Raw genomic sequence first — 27,540 nt, 5'->3', positions numbered from 1 at the left:
TGAATGAATGAATGAGTGTGTGGTTGACAGTTGCTGAGATAGAGGGAGGCACAGGATGTCAAGGAAGCCATGGTGGACAGCCACTGCTTGGGCAGAGGCAGGAATCAGGCCTGACAGGGACTATCAGTCTCTTATTTTTTTGTCTTTTTAGGGCTGCACCGACGGCATATGGAGGTTCCCAGCTAAGGGTCAAATTGGAGCCACAGCTGCCAGCCTACACCACAGCCACAGCAACGCCAGAATGGAGCCTGGTTTTCGACCTACACCACAGCTCACGGCAATGCCGGATCTTTAACCCACTGAGTGAGGCCAGGGATCAAACCCTTGTCCTCGTGAATAATAGTGGGGTTACCACTGAGCCATAACAGCAACTCCTATCAGTCTCTTCTGATAGTCCTTGCCCATAGCCTGAGTATCTGGGGCCGCAGCCTCCCCTCTTACTCCCACACCCCGACCCACAGACTCTCTGCCTTCCCCTCCAGTGAAAGGAGGCTCCTCCCTGGGCTCCAGGGCTTGTGTCTTGGGGGGCAAGCAGCCAAGCTCCACTTCTCTGCCTGTGGTCCCAACCCTCCCAGATCATCTGACTGCTCACTGGAGGCCCACAGTGGGGTGTGGCTGCGTTTAAGACCTTTGGCATTTCTTTTAGGAAAACAAAACAAAACTAAAGTAAAAACAAAGTTCCCGCTGTGGCAGGATGGGTTAAAGATCCAGCGCTGCTGCAGCTGTGACAGAGGTCACAGATGTGGCTCAGATTCAGTCCCTGGCCCAAGAAAGAAAGAAAGAAGGATGGAAGGAAGGGAAAAAACCTAAAAACAAAACCGTCGCAGAACACACTAAAAAATTCTCTCATTTGCCTCCTGGGGGAAGGGGATGATCATAAACACCCAAGGTCCCTACTGCTGTGGACATGTGCTCTTTCAGGCATAATAATAAAAGACTAGGGCCCACACTAAATGCTTTTGGGGCTTACTCTCAATTAATCCCAATAATCCTGGGTTTAGGTACTACAATGAGTCTAATTTCACAGATTGGGAAGAGGAGGTTCAGAGAGGCTAAGGGACTTGCCCCACGTTACACAACTACAGAGTACTTAATGCAAAGATTTCAAGTTATTTCTCGACTCTGAAGCTTATGATCTTATAGGTATCTAACCAGACTCTTCCTTGGCCTCGTCTGAGGATATGTCAATGTCAGTGGCCTTTCAGTAATTTTTTTGTGCCAAAAACAGGCCAAAGTGAGCCACTTTCTATAGAAAAGTCCCAGATGGACACTCCACATCTCTCTCTCTCTGCCCTCTCCCCTACGCCCTCAGTTGCAAAATGAGATACCATGCATGGGATCTTCTATGTTATTTCTGGGAGAAGGATTAGTATGCATTTTTTGTCATTTTTGTATTTTTTCCATATAGCTTGACTTTAAGAAATCATGAGCATTTATCTTTCAAAACAATGAAGTCATGAAGACATTACTTTAAAAATATGTGTGGAGGGAGTTCTTGTCGTGGCTCAGTGGTTAAAAAAACCCACCATTATCCACGAGGACTTGGGTTTGATCCCTGGCCTTGCTCAGTGGATTAAGGATCTGGTGTTGCTGTGAGCTGTGGTGTAGGTCACAGACATGGCTCAGAGCTGCTGTGGCTGTGGCATAGGCTGGCAGCTGTAGCTCCAGTTCGACCCCCTAACCTGGGAAACTCCATACGCCATGGGTGTGGCCCTAAAAAGACCAAAACATTTTTTTAATTAAAAATAAATATATGTGATTAACCTATTTTGCTCTGCCTGCCTGAAAGCTCAAAATTGAACTTTGTGTTCAATTGCATATTGAGTGTTTTTACCATTTCCCCCCACCCAGGGCCTGAAGTCAGAAAGCCTGGGTCTGAATCCTGACTCTGCCATTTACTATCAGTTTTGGTAAGTTAGTGAACCTCTCTATACTTTAGTTTCTTGATTTATAAAGGGGGGGTGAGAATATCTGCTTCATTAGGTTATGGTGATTAAATTATACTGGTTAATCATCTAGGACAGTGCTTGGATCATAGTAAAATCTATAAATGTTAGCTATTTTGCGATTTTATTAGATTTTCATTGACTGAATTTCATTGTCAAGCCATTTTTCAGGAAGGGCTCATGGATCCCTTCACTTCCCTATGTCTCACCCTTCAGTTACCATCTGTTTTTGGTGTCTTCTACTCCTGACATGTCTATAACATCCCATGGGACCTTTTAATTGTATATAAATTCCACTGTTTTGTGTTTCATCAAACCTGGATGCCACTGATTGTAATCTGTACCATTAGTATGTCCACTTAAGAAAGAAAAATTTTAAAGACAGGATTGATTCTAAAATACATCCCACTTCCAGAGATGTTTGAAAGTGGAGGGATAGAAGTATAGTTTTTAATCCATGAATATGGTAAGAATGATCTGATCCTTTATTCTTGACTTGGGCGCTCCTTGGCTGGGAACTGTCTCTGTTCCTTCAGTGGCATCAGTATCAGTTGACTGGGTAACTCTTCCACCTGGCCCAGTGCCACCTTGGGTCAGTTCCAGGCAAGCCCATCTAAGCTTGTCCACACACACAGCTGGTGTAAAGGGCTTAGGTTTCCCCTGGATGTGGCAGTTTGTAACCTGACCTGATGTTCATCTTTAAAGCCAGTGGCTCTGAGGTCAGCTGACTTTCTCACCTTCAGTGACTGCTTTGGGGCTTCCTGCTTCAGCTTAAGTTGAATTATTTGAGATAAGTTCCTAAGGAGAGTTGTGTGGAGGGAAAAACAAATGGAATATCCAGTGTAATTTTCCCAGGCATTGGGCAAAGGACAGGGCTTAAGTCATTTTTTTTCTGTGTGGGTTTCAATCCCCAAATATTTGTGTGTGTTGGGAAAGGTTGAACCTGACCTCAGGGCTAGCCCCGTGGCATGGGCAGACTCACAAAGGGACTAACTTGGGAGTCTGAGGTTGACTGAGTGCCTTTCCTAAAGTCTAGCACCCATTCAAGGCCATTTTGGAGAGAAACAGGACTCTGGAGACAGAGTAATTAGAAGTTAAGCCCTGGATGTTTTTTCTTAGCTCTATGACCTTGCAGAGTGAGTTGGTCTTTTTGAACCTCCACAACTATAATATAAAATGGGGATAATACTTCAAAATCCTTTGGAAGCACCAGGAATAGCAATGAGCACCACTGCCAGTGCTCAATAAATGGGTAAAACATGCTGAACACCTGCCAGGTACCTGACGCTGCAGATACAAAATAAAAGCTTAACTCTACTCATGGAGGGGAGGCACTGTTACAGCTTTTTGTAAGTTCCCAGGCTTGGGGTCCAATCAGAGCTGCAGATGCCAGCCTATGCCACAGCCACAGACATGCAGAATCTGAGCCTCAACCTACACTGTAGCTCACAGCAACACCGGATCCTTAACCCACTAAGCGAGGCCAGGGATCAAACCCGTGTCCTCATGGATACTAGTCAGATTCTCTACCACTGAGCCACAAGGGGAATGCCCTGTTATAGCATTTTTGAATATCAAAGCTCCAGAAGCCACAGGCTGTTAAGCAGTTAGGCCAGAAATAATCCCAGTCTATCTTGAGATGCAGCCTTAGCCAGCATTTCCGCAAAGTCCTCTGGGCAGCCGGCCCTGGGGTGAGAAACTGGGTCAACCTGCTATATGAACATCCTCCTGATCTGAGGCCAAATGGGGCCAAGTCTAGAAGGCTGGGTCTTCGTCAGGTGTTGAACAGCGTGACCCGGTCTGAGGGAACTTCTTTCTCTGCCCAGCACAAGCTGAATGGGCTAGCGCTGGGCCTCTCATCCCAACTCCCCAACACAGGAACTCCTGGAGGACAATTTTTAAAAAGACCCATTAGGAGTTAGAGTTGTGGCTCAGTGGTTATGAGGATGTGGGTTTGATTCCTGGCCCCGCTCAGTGGGTTAAGGAACCAGCATTGCTGTGGCTGTGTGTAGGCTGGCAGCTGCAGCTCCAAGTCCACCCCTAGCCTGGGAATTTCCATATGCCACAAATGTGGACCTAAAAAACAGAAAACGACCAAACAAAAAACTCCCCAAATCACTATCATCATAATACTATAGATTTTCCTTTAGTATAGGAAATACAGGATTTACTCTGAAACCAGAAGAGCAACTTCTCTGTTATCACAAGTGGATAAAGTTCCTAGATTTCTATCATATCACTAAAAGAAAAACCACAAGGAATTTCTCTTGTGGCTGCAACAGCTTGGTTCACCGCTGTGGCCCTGGCCTGGGAACTTCCACATGCCAACAGCAAGGCCAAAAAAAAAAAGAGAGAGAAAGCACAAAGATAATTATAGTTGCAGCCTCTAAAAGGGAAAATAATGCTAGAGTTCTTCCAAACTGAACTAAATTGGTTTTCCTTCCCCAATCCTGCCCTCACTTTTTTTCCTCATCTCTCCTGTTAAACCTGTATAAATCAACTATAATGGAAAAAACAAAAATCATTAAAAAAAAAAACCTATAAAAATGCCAAATCACAACCACACAAAGCAACCTAGACACCTGTAATTTAAATAGGTCACTGCACCTGATTCTGACCAGACATTTTGCTTTTGGCTGAAGGGAAGCATTACAGAGCAAAGAGCAGATTGAGGTTGTTAACTGATCTTCGTTCCTGCCAAACATCTTACTATAAACATAAGCCATGGTTGTGATTTCTCCTGGCTGCACTTTATGGTTCACTACCAACAGCTCTCACTTCTGAGGGGAAAGGATTTTAAATAAAAAACCAGCCTATTACAACTGATGCTTTATGATTTTTGAAACCAACATATAATCGTAAACCCCTATCACTCTAGACAGTGCTTGTTTTATAATTTATACATCCTATAGTTAAGATGCATTGTCTTATTAGGCCAGAACTTGATCAGAATTACTTAGACAAAAATAAACCCACAAGGCTTCATTCTGATTAATCTGGAAGTTGGAGTCACTCTCCCTATGGCTTCTGGGTTGTGAGATAATGTTTTACTTCTCACACTTTGTGCTTTCTCATCCCTGTGCTGGCTGGCCAACAGCCAAGCCCTCTGGACTCATCAGACGCTGCCTCAACCCATAAGCATGCTGGAGTTGTAGTCCAGCCTTTTTTGGTCTTGCTGCCCCAAGAGCAGTGCAAACCAGTTGAATCCAACTTTACCTCAGTCACAAGCAGGCTGGAAATTTCAAGGATCACAAGTTTAAGATCAAGTTACAGGTCTTAGTCATTTGAAATCAAATATTTAAGTTGTGAAAAGATAGCGAGGCCATTTTCTTGTGTTCACATGATCCCTTGACTAGTATCCATGAGGATGAGGGTTCAATCCCTGGCCTTGCTTAGTGAGTTAAGGATCCGGCCTTGCCAAGTGTGAGCTGTGGTGTAGGTCAAACACACAGTTGGGATCTTACATTGATATGGCTGTGAGAACTTCCATATACCATGGGTTTGGCCCTAAAAAGACAAAAAACAAAAACAAAAACAGATCAGGTAGCTAGAACCTGACCCATGTTAGTATCCCAGTCATGTCCTCCCTACCTTCCTTTGGTCAGTCTCATCCTGCTATTCCTTCTTCGTGATACACAAAGAGAATATTGAAGTGTTTCTACTTGACGTACATTATGCAATCTTCCTTTCATCTTCCACTATGGTTTTCACAGGAAGATAGCAAGCAATTCTGGCCTTCTTAGAGAATTTAGAAATGTTGACTGGAGAATAATTTGATGTGAAACGTAAATAATGGTATTTTAAAATTAAAAAAAAGCATATATAAAAGGCGTATTTTCTACTAGCTTTTATATTTATAACCTATACAGATATAAACCCTGAAAAGAGTAATAATTTCTCAGTGGGGACAAGTCTTCAAAGAGCACACATGCTAGTAAGTTTTGCTCGTTTTCCTCAAAGGGCTCATACCACTAGATTTTTTTTAAATAGTTATTTTAACCAGAAATGTTTAGTGTAAGCCTATGAGTTCCCCTGAAAGATCATAACTTTCTTTTGCTCAGAAGTTTTCCTTTCTTTGCTTTTCAAGTAATTATTTCTGCAATAGTTCTCCCAGAACAAGCAAGTACAAGTGACTGCATTCATGAAGCATTAACTTCCAAGTAGTGCCCTTTCTCGTGCTATTTCCTCATTACCCTTCTTGTTTAATTTGCTTGTGGTGCACCATCAATCTTACATGGAGACAGACCAAAAAAGCATGAAACCTACCAACACATGTAAGAATCATTTGTGACAGTGTTTTTTTTTTAAACAAGTCTTTAATTAAAAAACTCAACAAAAATATATAATCAAGCATTTTACATAATGCATACATTCTTAATATCTGCAGGTAAGATAAATAACAGAAGGCAAAAGCAGACATACTATATTGCTTCTCTTTGGCAAGTCACCAATATTATCCCCTTCAGAAACACAGGATATGTGTAAAAAATTAAAAGCCACCCCTTCAAAACAAATTAAAAAAAAAAAAACCAAAAAACCATGATGGTCTTCATAGTCTTCAAATAACTGTCCCTTAGTACAAACAACAAAATATTTAGCAATAATACAGTAGATGGATTTCTCAAATTGACTAAAATTTATAATACTTATACCACAGGGGTTAAAGAAGCAAGCTGCTTTCCAAAATTAAGGCCTGCAGCGGCAGTTATGGGTGGGGGGGGGGGATACACTTTTTTTCTGGTTTTATCCTGGTTCTGTTTTCTATTTAATAATGTCACATTCAAATTCTACTTCTCTGACACTCCTAAGGAAAACAAAATCCTTTCCTAGACAAAAATTGTGTTTTACTTTCAGGTCAGTCACCTGATCCTCCCAACCAAATACACATATTGTATGAGGCAATTCACCTTTCTTAAGTCAGCATCTGCCATCTTACTCAATGTCAGGATAAAAAAAAATTCCTTCCACTTCACAGCAAAGATACACATTGTGGCTCTACTGAAGCAATATATACATGTTGGAACTAAAAATTAGAAAAGCAAAGGGGTCCATTCAACACATAGCAGCTTATATCTAAATATATACATGTATGTATATGTTTTCACAGTTAATTTTAGAAAAAAAAAATTTACAGTTGATATGTTCAGAAATAGTTCTATGGTCTATAAATAATATTTTAAAAGCTCAACTGATCAAGATGCAACACAAGAATGTATCATTAAATTAATCTCCTAAACCTTAAAGTAAAGCTTGAGGTTTGTGTGAAGTGTGTTGTCAGTCCCTAGGTTGAGGAAAGGCAGCATCCTCTAAACACGGTAGGAGAGAAACTCTAAGACTTTGGAAGGAATTGGCAGCTCCTGGACTTCTTGGGTGGGCATCACTCTCCGGATTGACATACGACATAAATGTTGAAGGCTAGGGACTTGCCTTGGAGTGGCCCAAAAATAAACACTTCCATCATGTGTCCTAAAGAGAAACAAGTCACAAGCTCAGTTACCCAAATCCATGTATTTCAACATCCCACAGCTCAAACAACTATCACCAAAACTTTGTATGAGAGCCACAAACTGCACATTAAAACCTAATTAAGCAGAATTCCCATTGTGGCTCAGAGGGTTAAGGATACAACTAGTGGATTTCCCGTCGTGGCTCACGGGTAACGAACCCAACTAGGATCCATGAGGACTTGGATTCCATCCCTGGCCTCACTCAGTGGGTTAAGAACCCAGCATTGCCATGAGCTGTGGTGTAGGTTGAAGACACGGCTCAGATCCCATGTGGCTGTGGCATAGACTGGCGGCTATAGCCCAATTCTACCCCTAGCCCTAGCCTGGGAATTTCCATACACTGAGGGTGCAGCCTAAAAAAAAAAAAAAAAAAAAAGAGTCCAAATAGTATGCATGAGGATGTGGATTCAATCCCTGACCTCAATGGGTTAAAGATCCAGCATTGCCTCGAGCTGAGGTATAGATCACAGACATGGTTCAGGTCTGATGTTGCTGTGGCTATGGTGCAGGCCAGCAGCTGCAGCTCTGATTTGACCCCTAGCCTGGGTACTTCCATATGCTGTAGGTGTGGCCCTAAAAAGAAAGGAAAAACAAAACAAAGCAAAACAAAACCTAACTAAGGAGACCTACCCAATGATCTCTATGACAAAGTAATAGTATTATAAAGAGCCCTTATGGAAGATTTCCTCACAATAAAATACTGGCTGCTTTGACCAAAAGCCACCTTATATTGCCTCTTAAAAGGAAAGAGAAATCTTTTACCCAGCAGCTAGAACACTGCCATCAGTAGAAAAGGCACAGCAAAGACCATTGCTCAAAGGTGCAACTTGCACTGGATAATCTTCATCAATTCTCCAGAACCTCACCATTCTGCAAAGGAAATAAATTAGCCAGTGAGTACCTAGTAGGAAATTTAAGGTAAAAGCAACTTTTAAAATTCAGAAAGAAATGCCACTCTGTGCTGAGTCACGAAATACAACCATAGCAATTAATATAACTTGCTTTGTAAAGATTTTTCAGTCTATACTAATTGGTAATTTGGATCAACTCACACTTAAGAGACTCTAAGGTATGGCTGCCTTCATTTCCCAGTGTTCAGATCTATCATGCTCACAACTGGAAGCTTTCTCCTTACTTTCTTTCACTTAAAACACAATCAGTATCTGATATGTTGATAAAAACTTTTTCACCTGGGTAGGGTGTGTCTCATGAACAGCAAAACTGATATTCAGAACCAATCTGAACAAACAGAAAAACAATTACTGCTGACAAAATAACTCTCCTTGTATGTAAAGATGAGTCACTTTCTGAATGGATTTGTGACCAAATTGCTTGCTTAAAGCTATATCCATGCACATTATATGAGAAAATAGAATGGCTATATCTCATTTCTGCTTCTTACCAATAAGCAGTGTATCTCACTCATGGGGCATTTCATCTTTATAGTCTCAATTTCAGTGGATAAAAAGATTCTTCTGATTCTTTTTTTTTGGGGGGGGGGGGGGCGCGCACACACAGCATATGGAGGTTCCCAGATTAAGGGTCAAATCGGAGCTGTAGCCAGATCCTTAACCCACTGAGCAAGGCCAGGGATGGAACCCGCGTCCTCAAGGATACTAGTCGGGTTCATTGAACACTTAGCCACAATGGGAACTCCAAAAATGACTATTTTTACCATTTGAAAATGTCCTGCTTCAACCTATACTGAAAAAAAAACCCTGTCAGCTGAGATAAAAGCTAATTAAAAATCTACCCAGTTTGCCTAAACTCGTTAACAAAGAACAAGGAAAAACATGCATTATCTTTAGTTTACACAAACACTGTTCAGGCCAATATTCTTTAAAAAGGCAAACCAACATCTCCCAAGGTCTTGCCAAGGGAGCCATTAAAACCCAAACTGCAGAAAGGCCCCCCCCCCCTTTTTCAGCCTTAAGAATGTTTATTAAATAGAAGAATGAGCAGAAATCTTTAAAAAACAATAAATAGGTTAAGCTCTAATTCACACTTACTTATCATCAGCAAGGCTTGCAACATGCAGTCCATCATGACTAAATGATACAGATCGTACCCATCGGTCATTTGCTCCTCCAGCAAATATTGGAGTGGGTGGAGGGAACAGGTGCCTGAGGTCAAAGACATGTTTTCAGTGGAAATGAGAGTCACTTAAGAAACAAAACTACCCTAGGTACAAAGTACATCAGTCTTTGAATAATGTTTAAAGCGGCTTTAACGAACACAACTGAGAAGAATAAGTAAAGCTGATCTATCCACACTAATCGAAGTAACTAAACCTAATTACTTATTTCCTTTTTCACAAAGTTGTTTACGACCCTAAGTCCAACTTTAGTTTTAATTGTTTCCCCAAAATGAAACCACTTCTACAGTCATATACTATGAAGTAACCAGATCTGTATTGAGTCAAATTTATCTGTAGAATTTACATGCATTATTCAAGTGCCCTAAAAAAATATTGAAATTTTAAATTACGATAGACTATGATTTTATTTTTTTATTTTTTGCTTTTTGGGGTCATACCTGTGGCATATGGAGGTTCCCCTAGGGCTGAATCAGAGCTACAGCTGCTGGCCTACGCCACAGCCACAGCCAAGCAGGATCTGATCCATATACCATAGCTGGCCTATACCACAGCTCTCGGCAATGCCACATCCTTAACCCACTGAGCAAGGCCAGAGATCGAACCCTTAACCTCATGGTTACTTGTCAGACTGTCTCCACTGAGGCACAACGGGAACTCCAGATAGACTAATTATTCCTGTAACTTCTTAAAAAGTGTCCTAACTGTAGAGACGAATTATAGACTAAAATAATTCATGCTGTACCCACCCAAATTCCATCAAAATATCTCCAGTGTGTGGATCCCAGATATACACTCGAGTATCGTAAGATGCCGTAGCCAGTAAAGCTCCATCAGGAGAAAAGTCACAAGCTACAACATCATGGTGATGTCCCTCTAGTTTCCGTATCATGGTATATTTATCCATATCCCAAAGGAAACCTGCAAAAAAAGGCAAATGTTATAGCTTCATTCAGATACACAGAGGACAAAATGGCACATCTTAAACTAAAACTGCTAAATTTAATTAAGATATTAAATTAAACATAATTTATGAATAATTAAAAATATGCTCAGTGTCATAGATTAAAAAAAAATCGGTCTTTAAGTTAATTAAAGTAGACATGCAAATTCTATTTCAAATGTTTCTGTTAAATGTTAATTAAAAAATAAGCCTAAACACAAAAAAGGCAATGCAATTTAACCACAAAGTTATACTGAAATCCATTTATTCCAAAGACTAATTAACTAAAATATACAGAAATAAACAGGGTTAAGTACTACAAACCCCCTTCTTTTTTTCCAGAAACTACCAAATTTTTAAAAAATATACAGACAGAAAATGTAAGGTTAACAAATTGTTACTCCATTGGCATCTCCCTTTGAGATAATCACTTGTTTACAATAGGCTTGGGTCACCAACGTGAGCCTAGGAAAAGAAACAGATACTGCAAGCAAAGAGAATTTTCACAGCCAAATGAAATTTCTTTGGCAAACAACAGGATGTTAAACCACATTACAAAATGAAAATGCTAATTTACGAAAATAATACAATTAACATTTCTGTGAGTCAAGATTTGCCAATCTTATTTTTCCCAAACCGACCACAATCATTAGTCATTTAAAGTATCAAACTTTTTAATTACTTAGTACAAGTTCACACATAATTTTAGATTCTAAAGATCAGGAGTTAGACTGTGCAGAATAGCTCTAAACAGTACTCTAACATTTACTTCAGTCTGTTACGTTAAATGTGAGCTTGGAGGTTTATAACAATCCTAGTAAGACAATCTCTCCTCCTCTTGGAGTAAAGCAATCCTTTTTACTACTTTTTTTCTGCACAGACATAATATATTATTTCCATAGAAAAATAAACACAAATTTTAAATTGGATCTAAGACTTAAGGTATCTCTAGTATCTCAAAGAATTCCAAAAAACAGCACAGAGAAACCATTTGAAAGCCAATTACATTACATTAAATTGGTTTCACATGTCAGACTCCCAATTCCACCAGACTGGAGGATCAGTTTACTCGGAGGAGTCAGTTGGTTTCACTGTGGGGAAAATCATTTTTAAAAAGAAAAAAAGAAAGAAAGAAAAGCAGAAAGTGGACATCGACCAGCACCTGTGTACGTACAGTACACCTTGCAGCCGAATGCAAGGTTACTTCATCCTATGGTAAAGGTCGCCCCCAGCCCGGTAGCCAGAGATGCCACTCTTTCTGCCCAGCTAACACCATTGTGCGCCTGTGTGCGAGTGGTGCCAGCATAACCTCAATCACACCAATATTGCTGCCACCACCTGTGACAGGGAAAGCAAGAAGCATATGGAAAACACACAGCCTAAAATAGCAATGTCAACATCTAGCTTTGTTCTTCTTATGATTTTTAAAGAACTAAACTGATTATTCTTTTTCTAAACTGCCAACATTTGCAACTATCATTTTAACACACTTCTTGGCTAAATAAAATGCATTTTAACCAACCTCCCACCCCCCCACATTAATTCAAAGTGTGATCGTCACATGTATTTGGACTTGAACCATTTTCATAAATACCTGAAGCTAATAAGATCTCTTTTTACTAACTCAGAGCTGGTACACAACTAAAGGAGGAGGGTTCATCAATACGCATAACCCTCTTAAGAGTCACTTTATACTTAATCTGCCTACAGGTATATTATGCAAGACAGATCAAATCAAATTTCATCTATAGTTCACTCTGGGACATATATGACTGCTATTTTTATTCTTATTAGATCTATAAGTTACTTTTTTCAGTTAAATGTCCAAGACCAGCTGGGACTCAAAACTTTTTAAACAGCAAACTGGACCAAAAAAAAAAGGACAACAAAGAAATAATTAGCAAGGGAATGTCTTAACATTTGGACTAGATCTCTTATATAGCACATAAACTTCCCTAGACCTTAGAAAGAATAAATTTGACATACCCCTTATTTTATGAATATCATCTCTATCTAAAAGCAATCCAATTTCTCACTTTACAATCAATAACTATATTTAATTTCCCTCATGCAAATTCTCCCCCATCATGAAATAAAATATTAAGATATTCAAGACACCGAGCACAGACTTAATAGGTTACTTAGATTTAAAATGATTATGCACACATCATTATAATCCAATTCACAATAAATATACAAGAACTTTGACACATACTGCTTTACTGGCTCCCACTGAACACAGCATAGAAGAGTCAGGAGAGAATGCACAGCTGTACACCCAGTTCTGATGGCCCCTCAATACTTTCATCATGTTTCCTGAACAAAAAGAAAATTACCTGTGTTAACCCTAGAAGCTACTTCAAATGAGCAGCACTTCAAAAATGGTAGATTACAGAATCACAAACTTCTACAGGGGCAGTGATTAATCTGCAATAGAGGCTGGCTATATACACCAGCTACTTATTTTTGTACCAAAATTTTATTGGAACACAAATGTGCCCATTCCACTACAAGAGTAGAGTTGAAAACCTGTTGCAGAGAGAACATAGTTTACAAGCCTAAAATATTCACCATTTGGCCTTTTAAGAAAAGGTCTGCTGATTTGTACAGAAAATATATGATTTAATCCCCTTATTCTACAAATGAAGGAACTGGAACACCTCAATAGCAAAGTTGAGACTTCATGGACATCTTCAAACTGCCTTTTCGCCCTTCCTTTTTTATAACCTACATTCCATTCCAAGGCTCCTGTGCATTATACCCAAAGCACACAATTATGCCCACGTATATTTTAATGTATTTTAACTCTTAGGTTTTGTTGTCTTTTTTTTTGGGGGGGGGGGGGTTTGAGGCTTTTTAGGGCCGTACTGCAGCATATGGAAGTTCCCTGGCTAGGGGTCAAATTGGAGCTACAGCTGCCGGCCTACAGCACAGCCACAGCAACACAGGATCTGAGCCACATCTGCAACCTACACCACAGCTCACGGCAACGCCGGATCCTTAACCCACTAAGCAAGGCCAGGGATGGAACCTGCAATCTCATGGTTCCTGGTTGGATTTGTTTCCGCTGTGACACAACAGAACTCCTGAGTCTACATTCTTATAACATACACACAACTCAGAGAGCAAGGACCATTTGACATGCAAAAGAAAATTTTAATTATCAACAGTTTTAACTGTTCAGATCCTTTTACCCCTCAACTGCCAAATAAGCAAAGAACTGATAAAATGGGAAGGTACCTCATAGTTTGGTAGTAGTATTATTGTATTTTCTATCAGGAAATGGTTACTATCCATAAGCTGGAACAAGTCTCCAAATGAGTGGTTTGTCTCCTACTATGTTCAAGTTAAGCTACATTTCCCCAAAGCAGCCTGTCAACCTCCAGCTTGAGGTTGGTAGAGCACTAGTAGATGGTAATTAAATATAAGGTTTTAGTTAAAATTGTAAACTCCTTCATTAGAGGTTAAGAAGGAGAAGAGATGCTCATCTCAGGTCCTCTCAAACAAGGCAGACTCTCCAAAACTCTGTAAAAAGCACCACAATCATAAATGTTTCAGAGAAAGCTAAGTACTTGACACTGACATAGCTTTTACTATATTGGAAAGCAAATCTACTTTTTATAATTTCTTACTTAAACTATCCAACTTATTATGATTAGTATTGACATATAAATTCTGGCATATAAATTATCTTTTAATTTACATTTTATGAATCACTAAGTTATATCTTTTGTTATAGCAAAAATCTATTTAAATTTTCACTGAGCAAATGAATAACCCTCTCTGAGATAAAGGAACTAAGCCAACACAGATTAAACCATAAAACCAACCCAGATTTTGTCCTCAGCTGACACACATTTGTGTGATTAGTGTCTGAATAATATCAAATCGTTTGCTTTAGAGCAAGTGCTGGCTTCTATTCTGCGTAAAACTTATGGTTTTGTTTGATCTATAGAAGGAAAGAGACCAAAGGACTAAGAGAAAAGGAAACTTCAGTCATTCGCCACTGTTAACATCATATGCCCCAGGCGTTTGCAATACCTCTCAGTAGTAATATCAAGACACTAGTTCTTTATCACAACCTGGAAAAAGACATACCATCATCTTTCAGGTCCCACACTCTCAGAGTTTTGTCTCTTGAAGCTGACACCAGGATCAAGCTCCCATCTGGAGCAAAAGTTAAATCTCTGACCACTTCAGTATGATCTACCAAGTTAAGGAGGAGTTTTCCTAAATACAACAGAAAGTGGGAAAAAAAAGGACAACATTAATAATTTTTATCAGCTTCCATTAAAAAAAATTATAGAGAGTTCCCATAGTGGCTCAGCAGTTAACTAATCTGACTAGCATCCACGAGGACGTAGGTTCAATCCCTGAGGCTTTTGCTCAGTGGGTTAAGGATCCTGCATGGCTGTGGCTGTGGCATAGGCCAGCAGCTACAGCTCAGATTCAACCCCTAGCCTTGGAACCTCCATATGCCATGGGTGCAGCCCTAAAAAAAATATATATGTGTGTGTGTGTGTGTGTGTGTGTGTGTGTATATATCCCTTCAATATATATATAAGAAAAAATATACAGTTTACCAAGTGTAAAAATGACTTATTACTGCTTTTACCATTATTTTTAAAGATTCACCATTTACACTGTTTTTAAATGGATTACTTCCAAGATAGCAAAGCCTAAATTTATTAGAAAAGTTAGAAAGGAATTCGTGAGTGTGAACTCCTGGGTCAAGTCAATTTAATAACAAGAAAATCTACATCACTTAAAATGTTTCTATAGGAATTCCTGTCATGGCTCGGTGGCTAATGAACCCGACTAGTATCTACGAGGACATGGGTTTGATCCCCTGGCCTTAATCAGTGGGTTAAAGATCCGCCGCCATTGCCACAAGCTGAGGCATAGGTCAAAGACACAGCTCAGATTTGGCACTGCTGCAGCTGCGCTGTAGGCTGGCAGCTGTAGCTCCGATTCAACCCCTAGCCTGGCAACTTTCATATGCTGCATGTGCAGCCCTTAAAAGGTAAAAAATATTTTAAAAGTTTGTATACTATGATTTTAAAATTATAAGATCAAATTTTTCCTTGTTTTTTCCTTGATCTAGATTAAAAATGAACTGTCAAACTTCCCCAAACATACGTTATCCTACTATAGCCTAAATTTTCAAACATCTGTGGGGAAAAAAAGTTCTTTATTCATCAGAATTTTTTTTTCTATGAAAATCTATATGCATTAATTTTTTTTTCAAGAATTCAAATCTACTGACGCATTATCCCCACTCAGTTAGTATCACCTGCTGTATTCTAATGTACATATTGTTTTAATACTTATTTTTTAAAAACACTCAAATATTAGAGTACATACTATGAGCCAGAGACTATCTTAGGTAGTGAACAAAAAATTTACTTTTAGGAGTTCCCGTTGTGGCGCAGTGGTTAACGAATCTGACTAGGAACCATGAGGTTGCGGGTTCGGTCCCTGCCCTTGCTCAGTGGGTTAACGATCCGGCGTTGCCGTGAGCTGTGGTGTAGGTTGCAGACGCGGCTCGGATCCCGTGTTGCTGTGGCTCTGACGTAGGCTGGTGGCTATGGCTCCAATTCGACCCCTAGCCTGGGAACCTCCATATGCCGCAGGGGCGGCCCAAGAAATAGCAAAAAGACAAAAAAAAAAACAAAAAAAAAAAACAAAAAAAACCTTACTTTTAAATGCCCAAATAATTTAACTTCTCAACCTATCTAAATTTTAGATAAAATGTCATTAAAACCTTCCAAAGGTTAGATGATTGTTAAAAACAGATTTACCTTGAAAGCCTCTATCAATCACTAAAAAAGTATACATTTTGCAATTTAAGTGATAAACTAAATTACTAGTTTAAGTGATAATTAACTAAACATTCCTTAGATATCTCCTTCCTGCTACATATTCTCTAAAGACTGATCAAGCAATGTGAACTCCATTTTCCTAAATTAAGACTATGAGCTGAAGATGCTATTCAGTAAGTTAAAATCCACAAATCATGTGTTCTACTGCCTATGAGCTATGCCTTGCAGCATAAAATAATTACGTTTGCTCTTAAAATTTAACTCCATACCTGTATATACATCCCATATTTTGATACGCCCATTGTTTAACCCTGTAGCAAGGAGTAGCTGATCCTGTCCAAATCGGAATCGATGCCATTCTATATTTACACAGCGACTCTGTTTTTCTGGAACTGAAGATCCAAAAGCAAGACTCCAGACGATATCGCCACAGTCTATAATATGTTCACGAGGCTTATTTTTCTGACCACCATCACTGTTTTGTCTTGACAACCTTAAACTGCTTGAATTGGTGATATTCTTGGTGCCATGCAAGAGACTGGGTGGAAAAAAAGTCAAAGTGAAATCTAGTTATCATTTACTCTGTACTCCTATGGAGACTAAATAGTAAGTGTTTATTAAAATAATTATTATAGTGATACTGAATAACAAGAGAATCCTTATAGATGGCACCCTTCCTATCGATAAGGATTCTATTATTGTATTGCGAACTATTACATTTAGAATGGATAAGCAATGAGGTCTTGCTGTATAGCACAGGGAACTATATCCAATCACTTGTGATAGAACATGATGGAAGATCATTAGAAAAAAATATACATTTATGTATGACTGGGCCACTCTGCTGTACAGCAGAAATTGACAGAACATTTTAAATCAATTATATTTTAATTAAAAAAAATTTAGATAGGAAGGAGAAAAGTTGCTATTAGCCTGTGGGCATGACCAAATAAATTCAGACTAAAAGAAATCCTTAGTGGTTGAGAAAGAGGCCAAGTTAAAAAATAAAGCAATTTATAATTTTTTCATTTCAAATTTTCAAACAATTTTATTTGCTTCAATATAGCCTAAATGATACAGGAGTCCTCTATCAATTAGGATTCCTTGTCTTTAAAAAAGCAAAAGACAAAAACAAAAAAAAAACCAAGAACATAAGATATTATGAAGTTGACATCAGAAAAGTATTTTAGGAGTTCCCGTCGTGGCGCAGTGGTTAACGAATCCAACTAGGAACCATGAACTAGGATCCCTGCCCTTGCTCAGTGGGTTAACGATCCGGCGTTGCCATGAGCTGTGGTGTAGGTTGCAGACGTGGCTCGGATCCCGAGTTGCTGTGGCTCTGGCGCAGGCCGGTGGCTACAGCTCCGATTCAACCCCTAGCCTGGGAACCTCCATATGCCGTGGAAGCGGCCCAAAGAAATAGCAAAAAGACAAAAAAAAAAAAGAAAGAAAAGTATTTTAAACCTCCATAATAATCAGTAGTTTCCCATACTTTCTAGATTTAAAGTAATATATAATTACATTAATGAATAAAACAGTGAAGGTGAGCTAGACATAAAAAGCAAGGAAAGATTAAATTTAGTCGATGATTCATTTTAGAACTTTCAACATATATTTAAACTCAAACCCAAGCAGAGGGGTTGTTAAGTACAAAAAAAGTAATTATATGATCTATACACCTCTGTTATCTAATAAAATGTGAAATCCAAAAAGCATCACATAACAAAGGTCACCTCCCCTGACACATATACTGACACACCATCAAGACACAAGACACCAAAGTAACTAAGAAAGTATTCTGTAATGTCAGACAATTCTTCCCCACAAATTTTTCAGTAAAATATTTGGGTTACGATTAAAACACATTCACAACAGTCTCCAAGAGAAAAAACAAATATCAAAATCTTATCACTCCACTCAGAGAAAAAGTAAATTATACAAAGAGATAGATACAAAAAGTCTTACAAGTTCTTAAGGCACTGGGACCACGGAACAAGCTTTACTGTGCGATGTCCTTGAGACCAAGCAAAGTATGAACCATCTGGAGCAAAAGCAACCGTCCAATTTTCACGACCACATTTCTTGTCAAAAGGAGCTGCTGGAGCTAAAAGTTCACCTATAGTACGTGATCTCACTAAAAGGAAAGAGGAAAAATATAGGACATCATATATAACCAACAATGCATTTAAGACTGCATCCATATTTCTTTAGGAATGACTCAACTCCTTTTTCCTTCTTCTATGCAGATCAGGTACAAAGAATTCTGCATCTACCCTTTGAGGGAAGATCCCTCCAAGTGCTGTGAAGACCCTTTAATGATATTAACTATCTCCCAAGTTTTGGTGAAGTGATTTTCCTAAAATTTCCCAAATATCAAGCTGTTTTAAGTTCCACTTAAAAAAACTGGTCATGCCACAGCCTTGGTTCAGGTTGCAGCTTTGCTCTGAATTCGATTCCTAGCCCCAGAACCTCCAACTGCCGTGGGTGTGGACATAAAAAAAAAAAAAAATTAAGAAATCAGGGGTTCCCTGATTGTGTGTATATATGTGTATATGTATACATATATATATATATAAAAGAATCACTTTGTTGCATAGCAGAAATTACAACATTGTAAATCAACTATACTTCAATAAAACTTTAACATTAAAAAAAATAAAAAATAAATAAATTAAAAAACTGGTCAAATAACAATAATGTAATGAACCATCACAGCCAGCAATTAATGAAGTCCTGTTTTTTGCATTGCCTTATGTTTTTATCAAATTACATTTAAAATGCAAGAGACTGGAGTTCCAGTCGTGGCGCAGTGGTTAACGAATCTGACTAGGAACCATGAGGTTGCGGGTTCGGTCCCTGGCCTTGCTCAGTGGGCTAACGATCCGGCGTTGCCGTGAGCTGTGGTGTAGGTTGCAGACGCGGCTTGGATCCTGCGTTGCTGTGGCTCTGGCATAGGCTGGCGGCCACAGCTCCGATTCGACCCCTAGCCTGGGAACCTCCATATGCCGCAGGAGCGGCCCAAGAAGTAGCAAAAAAGACAAAAAATAAATAAAAAAATAAAAATAAAATGCAAGAGACTAAAGCTGCCCTGCAAGAAAAAAGTATCTTCCGGAGTTCCCGTCGTGGCGCAGTGGTTAACGAATCTTACTAGGAACCATAAGGTTGCAGGTTCGGTCCCTGCCCTTGCTCAGTAGGTTAACGATCTAGCGTTGCCGTGAGCTGTGGTGTAGGTTGCAGACGTGGCTTGGATCCCGCGTTGCTGTGGCTCTGGCATAGGCCGGTGGCTACGGCTCCGATTAGACCCCTAGCCTGGGAACCTCCATATGCCACGGGAGCGGCCCAAGGAATAGCAAAAAAAGACCAAAAAAAAAAGTATCTTCCAAAAAGTTTGCAGCTTTCAAAAATCATAAACTGACTATATAAAATACGGCATTACAGCATTACTCAAAGGAAGCATTATCAAATGGTCTAGTCAAACATGAATATTCTTACCTTTCTCAAACCTGGGTCACAAAAATCACAAAATCCTCAGAGCTAAGAAGGGACTTAAAGGTTATTTAGTCCAATCTCCCCAACCAGTGCTTTAAAATGCATTATATTTGTGGTTCTGGAATAATGGTCCTCAAGCATCCTCCTAATGGGCTATAAACTGACCCAAAAATGGAAGTAATTATTTTGGCTTTTAAGGATAAAAAAATAAAAAGGAAAATTTCATACACTTTAAATTTAGTTAATAGTACTTAACCTCCTACTGTACATGTACACATGCAAATGTGGCTGGCATTTCCTTGATTCTGGGAAAGGATTTTCTTGATCGGTCTATCACCACTGCTGTCTTGACTTTTTTTTTGCTACTCTTCCCTTTTTTTAGTAATAATTCACCTTTGGTTTAGTTTCCCTATTATCTATTTTGTGGTTGGTTGTGTGATCAACTCTACAGTGTATTTTTGTTTTTGGCTTAAAATTTCCAACAACTAAACTTCAATATATTCTATGCACTGCAGTACAAATGAGAACTACTTACACTCCTATTGCAAGAGCAGATATATACACACAAACCTCCAAATGTACTCATTCAGGGACACTTCCAGTCTCAATGTGTTTTCTGCCAACAGCTAGTGTAGCACTTGGCATGTGACAGGGTCTCAGTATGTATTTACTGAATGAATATGAAAGCACACGTATGAGCTCCCATTCTTAAGTGACTGAACTGTTTCTTTGCTCAATTCTTTGACACATCAACAAGAACTGTGGTTTAAAAAGTAAAACAAAATGGAAACCTGTTTTCCCATGATATTCACATATATGAATATGCATCTATTTTGGCACAGCTGAGATTACCAGAAAATTTCCTTTTGATAACCCAAGATCGTCCTCCTTGTCACTCCACCCACTCAGTCTGGAGTCTGATGTAAGAGACTAGCCTGATCCTGCTCCCACATGCAACTCGTATATACAATGAAGACAGGAATGACATCAGCAACTAAACTTTTTCACCAGGATAAAATCTGGTGAATTTTCAATCCTTTTAACCTGGTGAAAAGATTACATGGATTCAAGTCCATCCTTCTTCACCTTCACCCTTTGCTGGATAAACCAGTTAGCAGTGGTCCTCAGAAGAGTGGTACCCAGAATGAAACACAATACTTCAGGTGGGTTTAATCAAAGCTGAACTGCCGCCTCACCCACCACCTAGCTCTGCCCCATTTCTATCAATACAGCATGAGGGGACATTAATTTCACTGGCAGTAACATGACTTTAATACAAAATTCCAAAACTGGTGACCCTGCACAATGCTTTTTGAAAGGGCTTGCTGCTCCTTGTTTTCCTTAACATTCCTTCAATCCCAGTCTTTTTATTTTTATTTTTTGTCTTTCTACCTTTTCTAGGGCCGCTCCCACGGCATATGGAGGTTCCCAGGCTAGGGGTCCAATCGGAGCTGTAGCCACCAGCCTACACCAGGGCCACAGCAACTCGGGATCCGAGCCTCGTCTGTGACCCACACCACAGCTCACGGCAACGCTAGATCCTTAACCCACTGAGCAAGGGCAGGGATCGAACCAGCCACCTCATGGTTCCTAGTCGGATTCATTAACCACTGCGCCACGGAAGGAACTCCCTTTTTTTTTTAAAATATATTTTCTTTTTCACTTATTTATTTGTCTTTTAGGGCCACATCCATGGCATATGGACTTTTCCAGACTACGGGTCAAATCAGAGCTGCAGCTTGCCAGACTACACCATAGCCACAGCAATACCAGATCTGAGCCACGTCTGCCACCTACACTGAAGCTCATGGTAATGCCAGATCCTTAACCCACCGAGTGGGGCCAGGGATTGAACTCATGTCCTCACAGATGCTAGTCAGTTCATTAACTCTGAGCCATGACAGGAATTCCCAAGCCCACGGTCTTATATGGTCATTTCATTAAGGTACTTTATGTGCTTGGTCTCTGAATTTGCAACCCCTGTCTAAATCTTAAAAAGAAAAAAAAAAAAATGAGGGGGAGTTCCCGTCATGGTGCAGTGGTTAATGAATCGGACTAGGAATGATGAGGTGGCGGGTTCGATCCCTGGCCTTCTCAGTGGGTTAAGGATCTGGTGTTGAAGAGAGCCGTCGTGTAGGTCGCAGCCGTGGCTCGGATCCCGAGTTGCTGTGGCAGTGGCTGGCAGCTACAGCTCTGATTCAACCCCTAGCCTGGAAACATGCGGCGGGAGCAGCCCGAGAAATGGCAAAAAGACAAAAAAAAAAAAAAAAAAGCAAATATTATCTAAAAAAGAGGAAACCCCTAGTCAAACTAGATCAATATATTTATATAACTTCTATTTCGAAAGAAAGGACTGATCCTGGCATTCAACTTCAAGAACATGTGGTAAATTTGACTAGAACTCATTTCTTCTTTGGCAAGCATAAACAAGACTAACTTCCCCACAGAAGACTCAATTTTTTAATCTCATCTGTATTTTAAGATCATCTGTATTTTTCTTCTTTTACCTTGGCAACAATCACAAAACTCCCTCTGAGTAAAGAATGGTAATAAATTAACTAAAAAGCTGGTGGTTCAGATAACAAAGGCCATGAAATAATGAGCTAATTTTTCTTAAATATATATTCAAGAAATAGGGCCATCCTAAAAAAAAACAAAACAAAAAAAACCAAAAAAACCTGCCAAATAAATAGATGCTATACCGTTAAAAGTATTATATTAATAATTGGTACAATATTATAACTAGCACAAGATTTATAATGAAGAAAAAATTTAATTAAACCTGATACACTACCTGCTGTTTAATACTAGTATTCTAAGAAATGTATGATTTTTAATGACCTTGTATAAAGAACAGCCGCCTGCCATGGAAACTTGGCCATAAGATACAACACTACATTATTAATATCCATACAGTTCTAACCCATCAGCTGAGTCACTGCTCAACCAAACTAGATTTAGCCCCTTCTTCACATTCCTCCCCGCAATTTCACAACCAGAAAGGGAGGATCTGTGGCAGTGCCTTGTGAAAGAGGGCTGTAGCTCTAGGCAGGAACTCCCTGTCGCATAGATTTCTTTAATCATTCATGGAATTTTGCCTCCTCTTTCAGTACTTGAGAACCAAACAACTGTAATTAATACCCAAGAAAAAGGGGAAGTCAGTCCTTACTGATAGATACAAAGCTACATAGTGTAGTGTTTAACTCTGTATCCAAATAATTTGTTAAAAAGAAACAAAAACCTGTTTAAAAAAACAAAACAAAACGACCTTTAAAAGGCCAAAGTTCTTTTAGATTATTTGGCGACTACCGAGTAACATACAGATAAATGAGAGGCAGACCACTCATCTATGACACTACTGTGAGTAGGAAAACAAAACACCATTGGACTGAGAATAAGAACTTCTGAGTTCTACATTCCACAGTTAAAATAAAAATTGGACATGAGGACTTCCTGCTGTGGTGCAGCAGGCTAAGAATCCAACTTCAGCAGCTCAGGTCACTGTGGAGGTGCAGGTTTGATCCCAAGGCCCTGGAGCAGTGGGTTAAAGGATCTCACGTTGCTACAGCTGCAGGTCAGATTCAATCCCTGGACTTCCACATGCCACAGGTGTGACATAAAAACAAAAAAACTGGACATGAATTTTGTTTTCTGTTTAAAACTGTTACTAAAACCAGGATCAGGGAGTTCATCGTGGCACATCGGAAACGAATCCAACTAGGAACCACGAGGTTGCGGGCTCTATCCCTGGCCCTGCTCAGTGGGTTAAGGATCCAGCATTGCCATAAGCTGTAGTGTAGGTCACAGACAGGCTTGGATCCTGCGTTGCTGTGGTGGAGGCCGGCAGCTGTAGCTCCGATTAGACCCCTAGCCTGGGAACCTCCATATGCTTCAGGTGCAGCCCTGAACAGCCAAAAAAACCCCCCAAAAATAGCGTCAGGAGTTCCTGTTGTGGCTTAGCAGAAATGAACATGAGGATACAGGTTCAAACCCTGGCTCCATTTAGTGGGTTAAAGCATCTGTCGCTGCTGTGAGCTGTGGTGTAGGTCACAGACAAGGCTAGGATCTGGCATGGCTGTGGCATAGGCTGGCAGCTATAGCTCCAGTTTGACCCCTAGCCTGGGAACTTCCATATGCTGCAGGTGTGGCCCTAAAAACAAAAAAGCCAAACAAAAAACAACCCAGGGTTAAAGCCCCCTCCTAACTTGCTATCCAACTGTATCCCTAAGAGGACAAAAGTCCAGAATTCTAAGATAGCTGTCTCTAAATATAAGAATTTACCAACATACAGTATAGAGGGCCTTTTAGCTATTGTTTCTCCCTTTCTCTGGAAATACCTCCTGCCAGTGTTTAATAAAGGCATACATTTAGTTGAAGAATAAGGAAATGCAAAGGCTCTCAGCTCAGTAGCTACCTCCAATTTTCATTTATTTAACAGCGGTAATTTCAGTGCTGGGCTTTGAGAAAGGGTGGGGAGATGCTAAATCTATTTTAATAAAAACTGCATATATTTAAATAAGGTGTATAACTTGACTTGCTAAGTTTAAATGTTTAGTAACACATCAATCAATGATTAGCACCCCCAACTTCCCCCAAAGTTGTTCCAGTTATTTCACCTTGTGAGAGGACTTAAAAAAATGTGAGGTGTTTTCCACTGAGCCATTGGGTACGTCCTGACACAGGACCGCCAACATCTATCAGCCGGTCTTCAGCTCGGCAGGGCTGGCCACTAAGCGTTTCTAGACAGCCTTTTCAAGAGTTTGCTCCTCCGTAGATGAGCTTTTCTTTGGTCACTCCACCCAACCACCCTGCTCCTCCCAACTCTTAAGTGCACGAAAGATAACTGAGACTCCTCCCCTGAGCCGCCTGCTGCCTTTCTTAACGCCACACCAATTAAAAAAAAATACATATATATATATATTGCTTTTTCCAGGCTGAAGGCAGCTCTTCGGCTGCACTTCTCCTTATAGTGATTGGTATACCCGAAGACCCATCCTTTCATAACAGCTCAGAACACACAAGTGTACTTTTCCCCACTAGAAACTTGTAAGCGTCCCGAAGACTTACCCAGCCCGCCCCGGCCCACTCCAGGCCCCAGCCCCCGAGCCAAGAGAATCCCTGCAGAACGGCCCTGCGCAGACCTCCGATGAGACAGCTAGGATCCCCACGAGTGTGTATCCATCCCGGGCCACATGATCACTACAGCCCTCCACTCGGCGCCCAGATTCTCTTTGCCTCTAAGATCCGCGCACTGCCTTCCGCCCTGCCCGGCGCACAGTAGGCGCGGCATCAAGGCTGAACCCATTTACCCTCAGCGACACCCACTCACAGGGCCGCTTCTTTCCTCTGCGCTCTAAGGCTTGGCTCAGGCTCACTCCACTTCCTCAGACTCAGAGCCTCCTCGGGAGAGTCCCTGCCTCTCCTAAACTCCCGCGGGCTGACCGGCACCCCTCGCCCATCGTCCCATTCCTCACCGATCTCTTTCTCGTTGACCCTCGGGGGAAAGCTGGCCATCTATGGGGTACCGTCTGATTCCGGGGAAGCGATGCGGACGCAACGACAGAGAAGGGAACGTTGAGCGCCGAGGGGCGTGACGCGGTCTGGGACCCTCCCGGTCCCAGGGACGGAGGGGAGGGGCGGGGCGGTCGCGGCGGCTTCTGCCGACTGCCCCGGGAGAGCTCCGGAGGCCTCGGACCAAACTACGGCGTGAAACACAAACAATAGCCCCTGCTCCCTGCCTCACGCCCACGGAGTCAGACACTTCCTTCTACGCCGCGGACAGCAAACGAGACACTGGAGACAAAATGGCGGTCGGCGCGATTAATATCAGGGATGCGGGGCGGGGTCTGGTGACGTAAAGGCGCTATGCCCCGCCTCCCGACGTTCGGGACGTGACGGCCAAGGCTTGGCGCCCCGCCCTCCCGCCGGGTGCTCTAGGGCGTTGTCCTGGGGACTGGACTTGGGAGTCGGAAGAGGGCGGGGGCGGCGGAGGAGGGGTGTGACCCCAGTCCAGGCCCAAAGGCCGGGCTGGAGCCTACTGACTACTTTTAACTGTGTCTCTTTTTTCGGCCAGGGGCCCAGCATGGTGTTTATAACTTGAAGCGCCTTTAAAAAGGCAAATAGAGAATTGTGTAATACACGTTAGCCCACAGTGTAAAGATTGCGTGGCATTTAAGCTGACTGAACTGAAAAGAAAAAAGGCATTCCAGACTTTAATTCTATTTGGCCTCTTCCCCGGCCCTCAAATGCCAGGGAATTGGAGGTGGCACTGTTGAAAACAATGAGATGACATCGCTCTGTACCACATGTCCGGCCGTGAGCGTTCTGATGAGAGCTAGTAGATTTTTGGAAGGGCCGAAGTGACCCGGCTTGAGGAAGGGGGAGACCTGGGCGGGATGGTGTTCTGCCCCACCACAAGGCCTCCCGGGGCTGCCTTCGTCCTGGCTAATCCCTGCAGCCGGCCTGCCCGGAGGCTGCAGCGAGGCTGGCGGTCGGCTGTGTCCTGACCACTAGCTGAGGCCGATCCCACCGTGTCTGCTTAGAAGCGTCCCATTCTGCAAGGCTGCTTTCCAAGGTCTAGGCCTCTGGGAGGCAGCTAGCTATTTACACAGCAGTGCTGATAAATGTGTGTGTATCTGCCAAAAGCCAAGTTGGTTGCATTCAAAGACGACATCTTTGCATTTTAATGGGCTCTTCTGTGGGCTTTAAACCTAGTTCCAAAGGAAGATGTCTAAGGCTGGGAATTTCAAATATGCAACAGACACACCAGTGGGAGAGGAGTTGTGCCTAGCCAGACTCTTTTGAGAGATCTCAAATGACAGCACCTACAGCATGACTTCTTCATCTTTATCTTTGCATAAGGATAAGTCTTCCAATAGTGAAATATTTAATAACAGGTACAAGAAATCATCCGCCTCTCCTTTTTTTTTTTTTGTCACATACAGTCAACATACTTATTGATGGCTTACTCTGTCCCATACACTGGGGCTAGTTGTCAAATATCTAGAGTAGAACAAAAGAAAATAGTGCAGTCTAGTATCTTCAATAGCAACATTTCTATCAGTCCCTGTTGATTCTTTAAACCAACTGCTATTTCCCCTCTTCACATGTACTGTATCTACTGTTACAAAGTCATGGAAAATACCAGTTCTTTAAGTGCCTGCATTGTTTTGGTGGCTTTTTCATACAATTGTTTAATTCCATTGTAATTTATTACTGCTAGCCAACAGACTTCCAGACCATTTCTCAACTGGCAAAGTATGACAATGGAATGAAAAATAATTTTAATGACATGTACTCATTAGTGATACTGTCTAATATTTATTGGGTCAGGTACTGTGCCATATAAGGGCTTCTGTGGATTAACCCATTTAATATCCACACCAGTATGAGTAGTATATTCATTACTCATGTTTTACAGACAATTAGTAACTTTACAGTAGTCACAGAGCTGCTGAGTGACAAGGTGTTTGATTTCAACCCAAGCTTGTTTGACTGCCCTGCCCCACTTCCAAGCTGCCTTGTCTCTCAGAAATGAAGCCTAGCTTGAGAAGCAAATATATACCTGGCATTTCACATCCGTGTTTGCTGTGTTAATATCAAACCTGTATATCCCATAAAATTGAGATTCTCTGTCATTTTCCACAACTTTTTTCTTTTCCTCACTCTCCCTAGGTTATGACAACCTCTCTTTGGGGGTTAACTACCAGCTTTATGTGAAGACTCTCAAGTCCAGAAC

The 27,540-nt window shown here is 40.9% G+C and overlaps 1 protein-coding gene across 2 annotated transcripts; it reads right to left on the bottom strand.

The window, feature by feature from the left end:
• Window positions 1-6,671: 6,671 nt before the first annotated feature.
• On the bottom strand, window positions 6,672-25,612 carry WSB1 (WD repeat and SOCS box containing 1). Of its 2 annotated transcripts, XM_047757331.1 has the most exons (9): window positions 25,277-25,609; window positions 18,279-18,447; window positions 16,583-16,851; window positions 14,590-14,721; window positions 12,705-12,807; window positions 10,298-10,468; window positions 9,463-9,576; window positions 8,216-8,323; window positions 6,672-7,412 (listed from the first exon to the last, which is right to left on the bottom strand). In XM_047757331.1, the coding sequence occupies exons 1-9, from the start codon at window positions 25,314-25,316 to the stop codon at window positions 7,253-7,255; spliced, it is 1,266 nt and encodes a 421-aa protein (XP_047613287.1). In that variant the 5' UTR covers window positions 25,317-25,609; the 3' UTR covers window positions 6,672-7,252. The 2 variants fall into 2 exon arrangements, with proteins under 2 accessions (XP_047613287.1, XP_047613288.1); XM_047757332.1 differs by lacking the exons at window positions 6,672-7,412; window positions 8,216-8,323; window positions 9,463-9,576; window positions 10,298-10,468 and adding an exon at window positions 10,743-11,829 and having other exon boundaries at window positions 12,707-12,807; window positions 25,277-25,612.
• Window positions 25,613-27,540: the final 1,928 nt, after the last annotated feature.

This window comes from Phacochoerus africanus, chromosome 14 (assembly GCF_016906955.1).
Source record: "Phacochoerus africanus isolate WHEZ1 chromosome 14, ROS_Pafr_v1, whole genome shotgun sequence".
Classification (NCBI taxonomy): Eukaryota; Metazoa; Chordata; class Mammalia; order Artiodactyla; family Suidae; genus Phacochoerus; species Phacochoerus africanus.
This window is presented reverse-complemented; position numbering and strand designations above follow the sequence as displayed.

Excerpts from the sequence above, each read along its gene's own strand:
- WSB1 (XM_047757331.1), bottom strand. The coding sequence starts at position 25,316 with ATGGCCAGCTTTCCCCCGAGGGTCAACGAGAAAGAGATCG. Across the intron at positions 16,852-18,278 it reads TCCCAGTGCCTTAAGAACTT|TCTCTTGCATGGCACCAAGA; the intron begins GTAAGACTTTTT and ends TTTTCCACCCAG. Across the intron at positions 7,413-8,215 it reads GGCAGTGTTCTAGCTGCTGG|GACACATGATGGAAGTGTTT; the intron begins GTAAAAGATTTC and ends GTTTCTCTTTAG.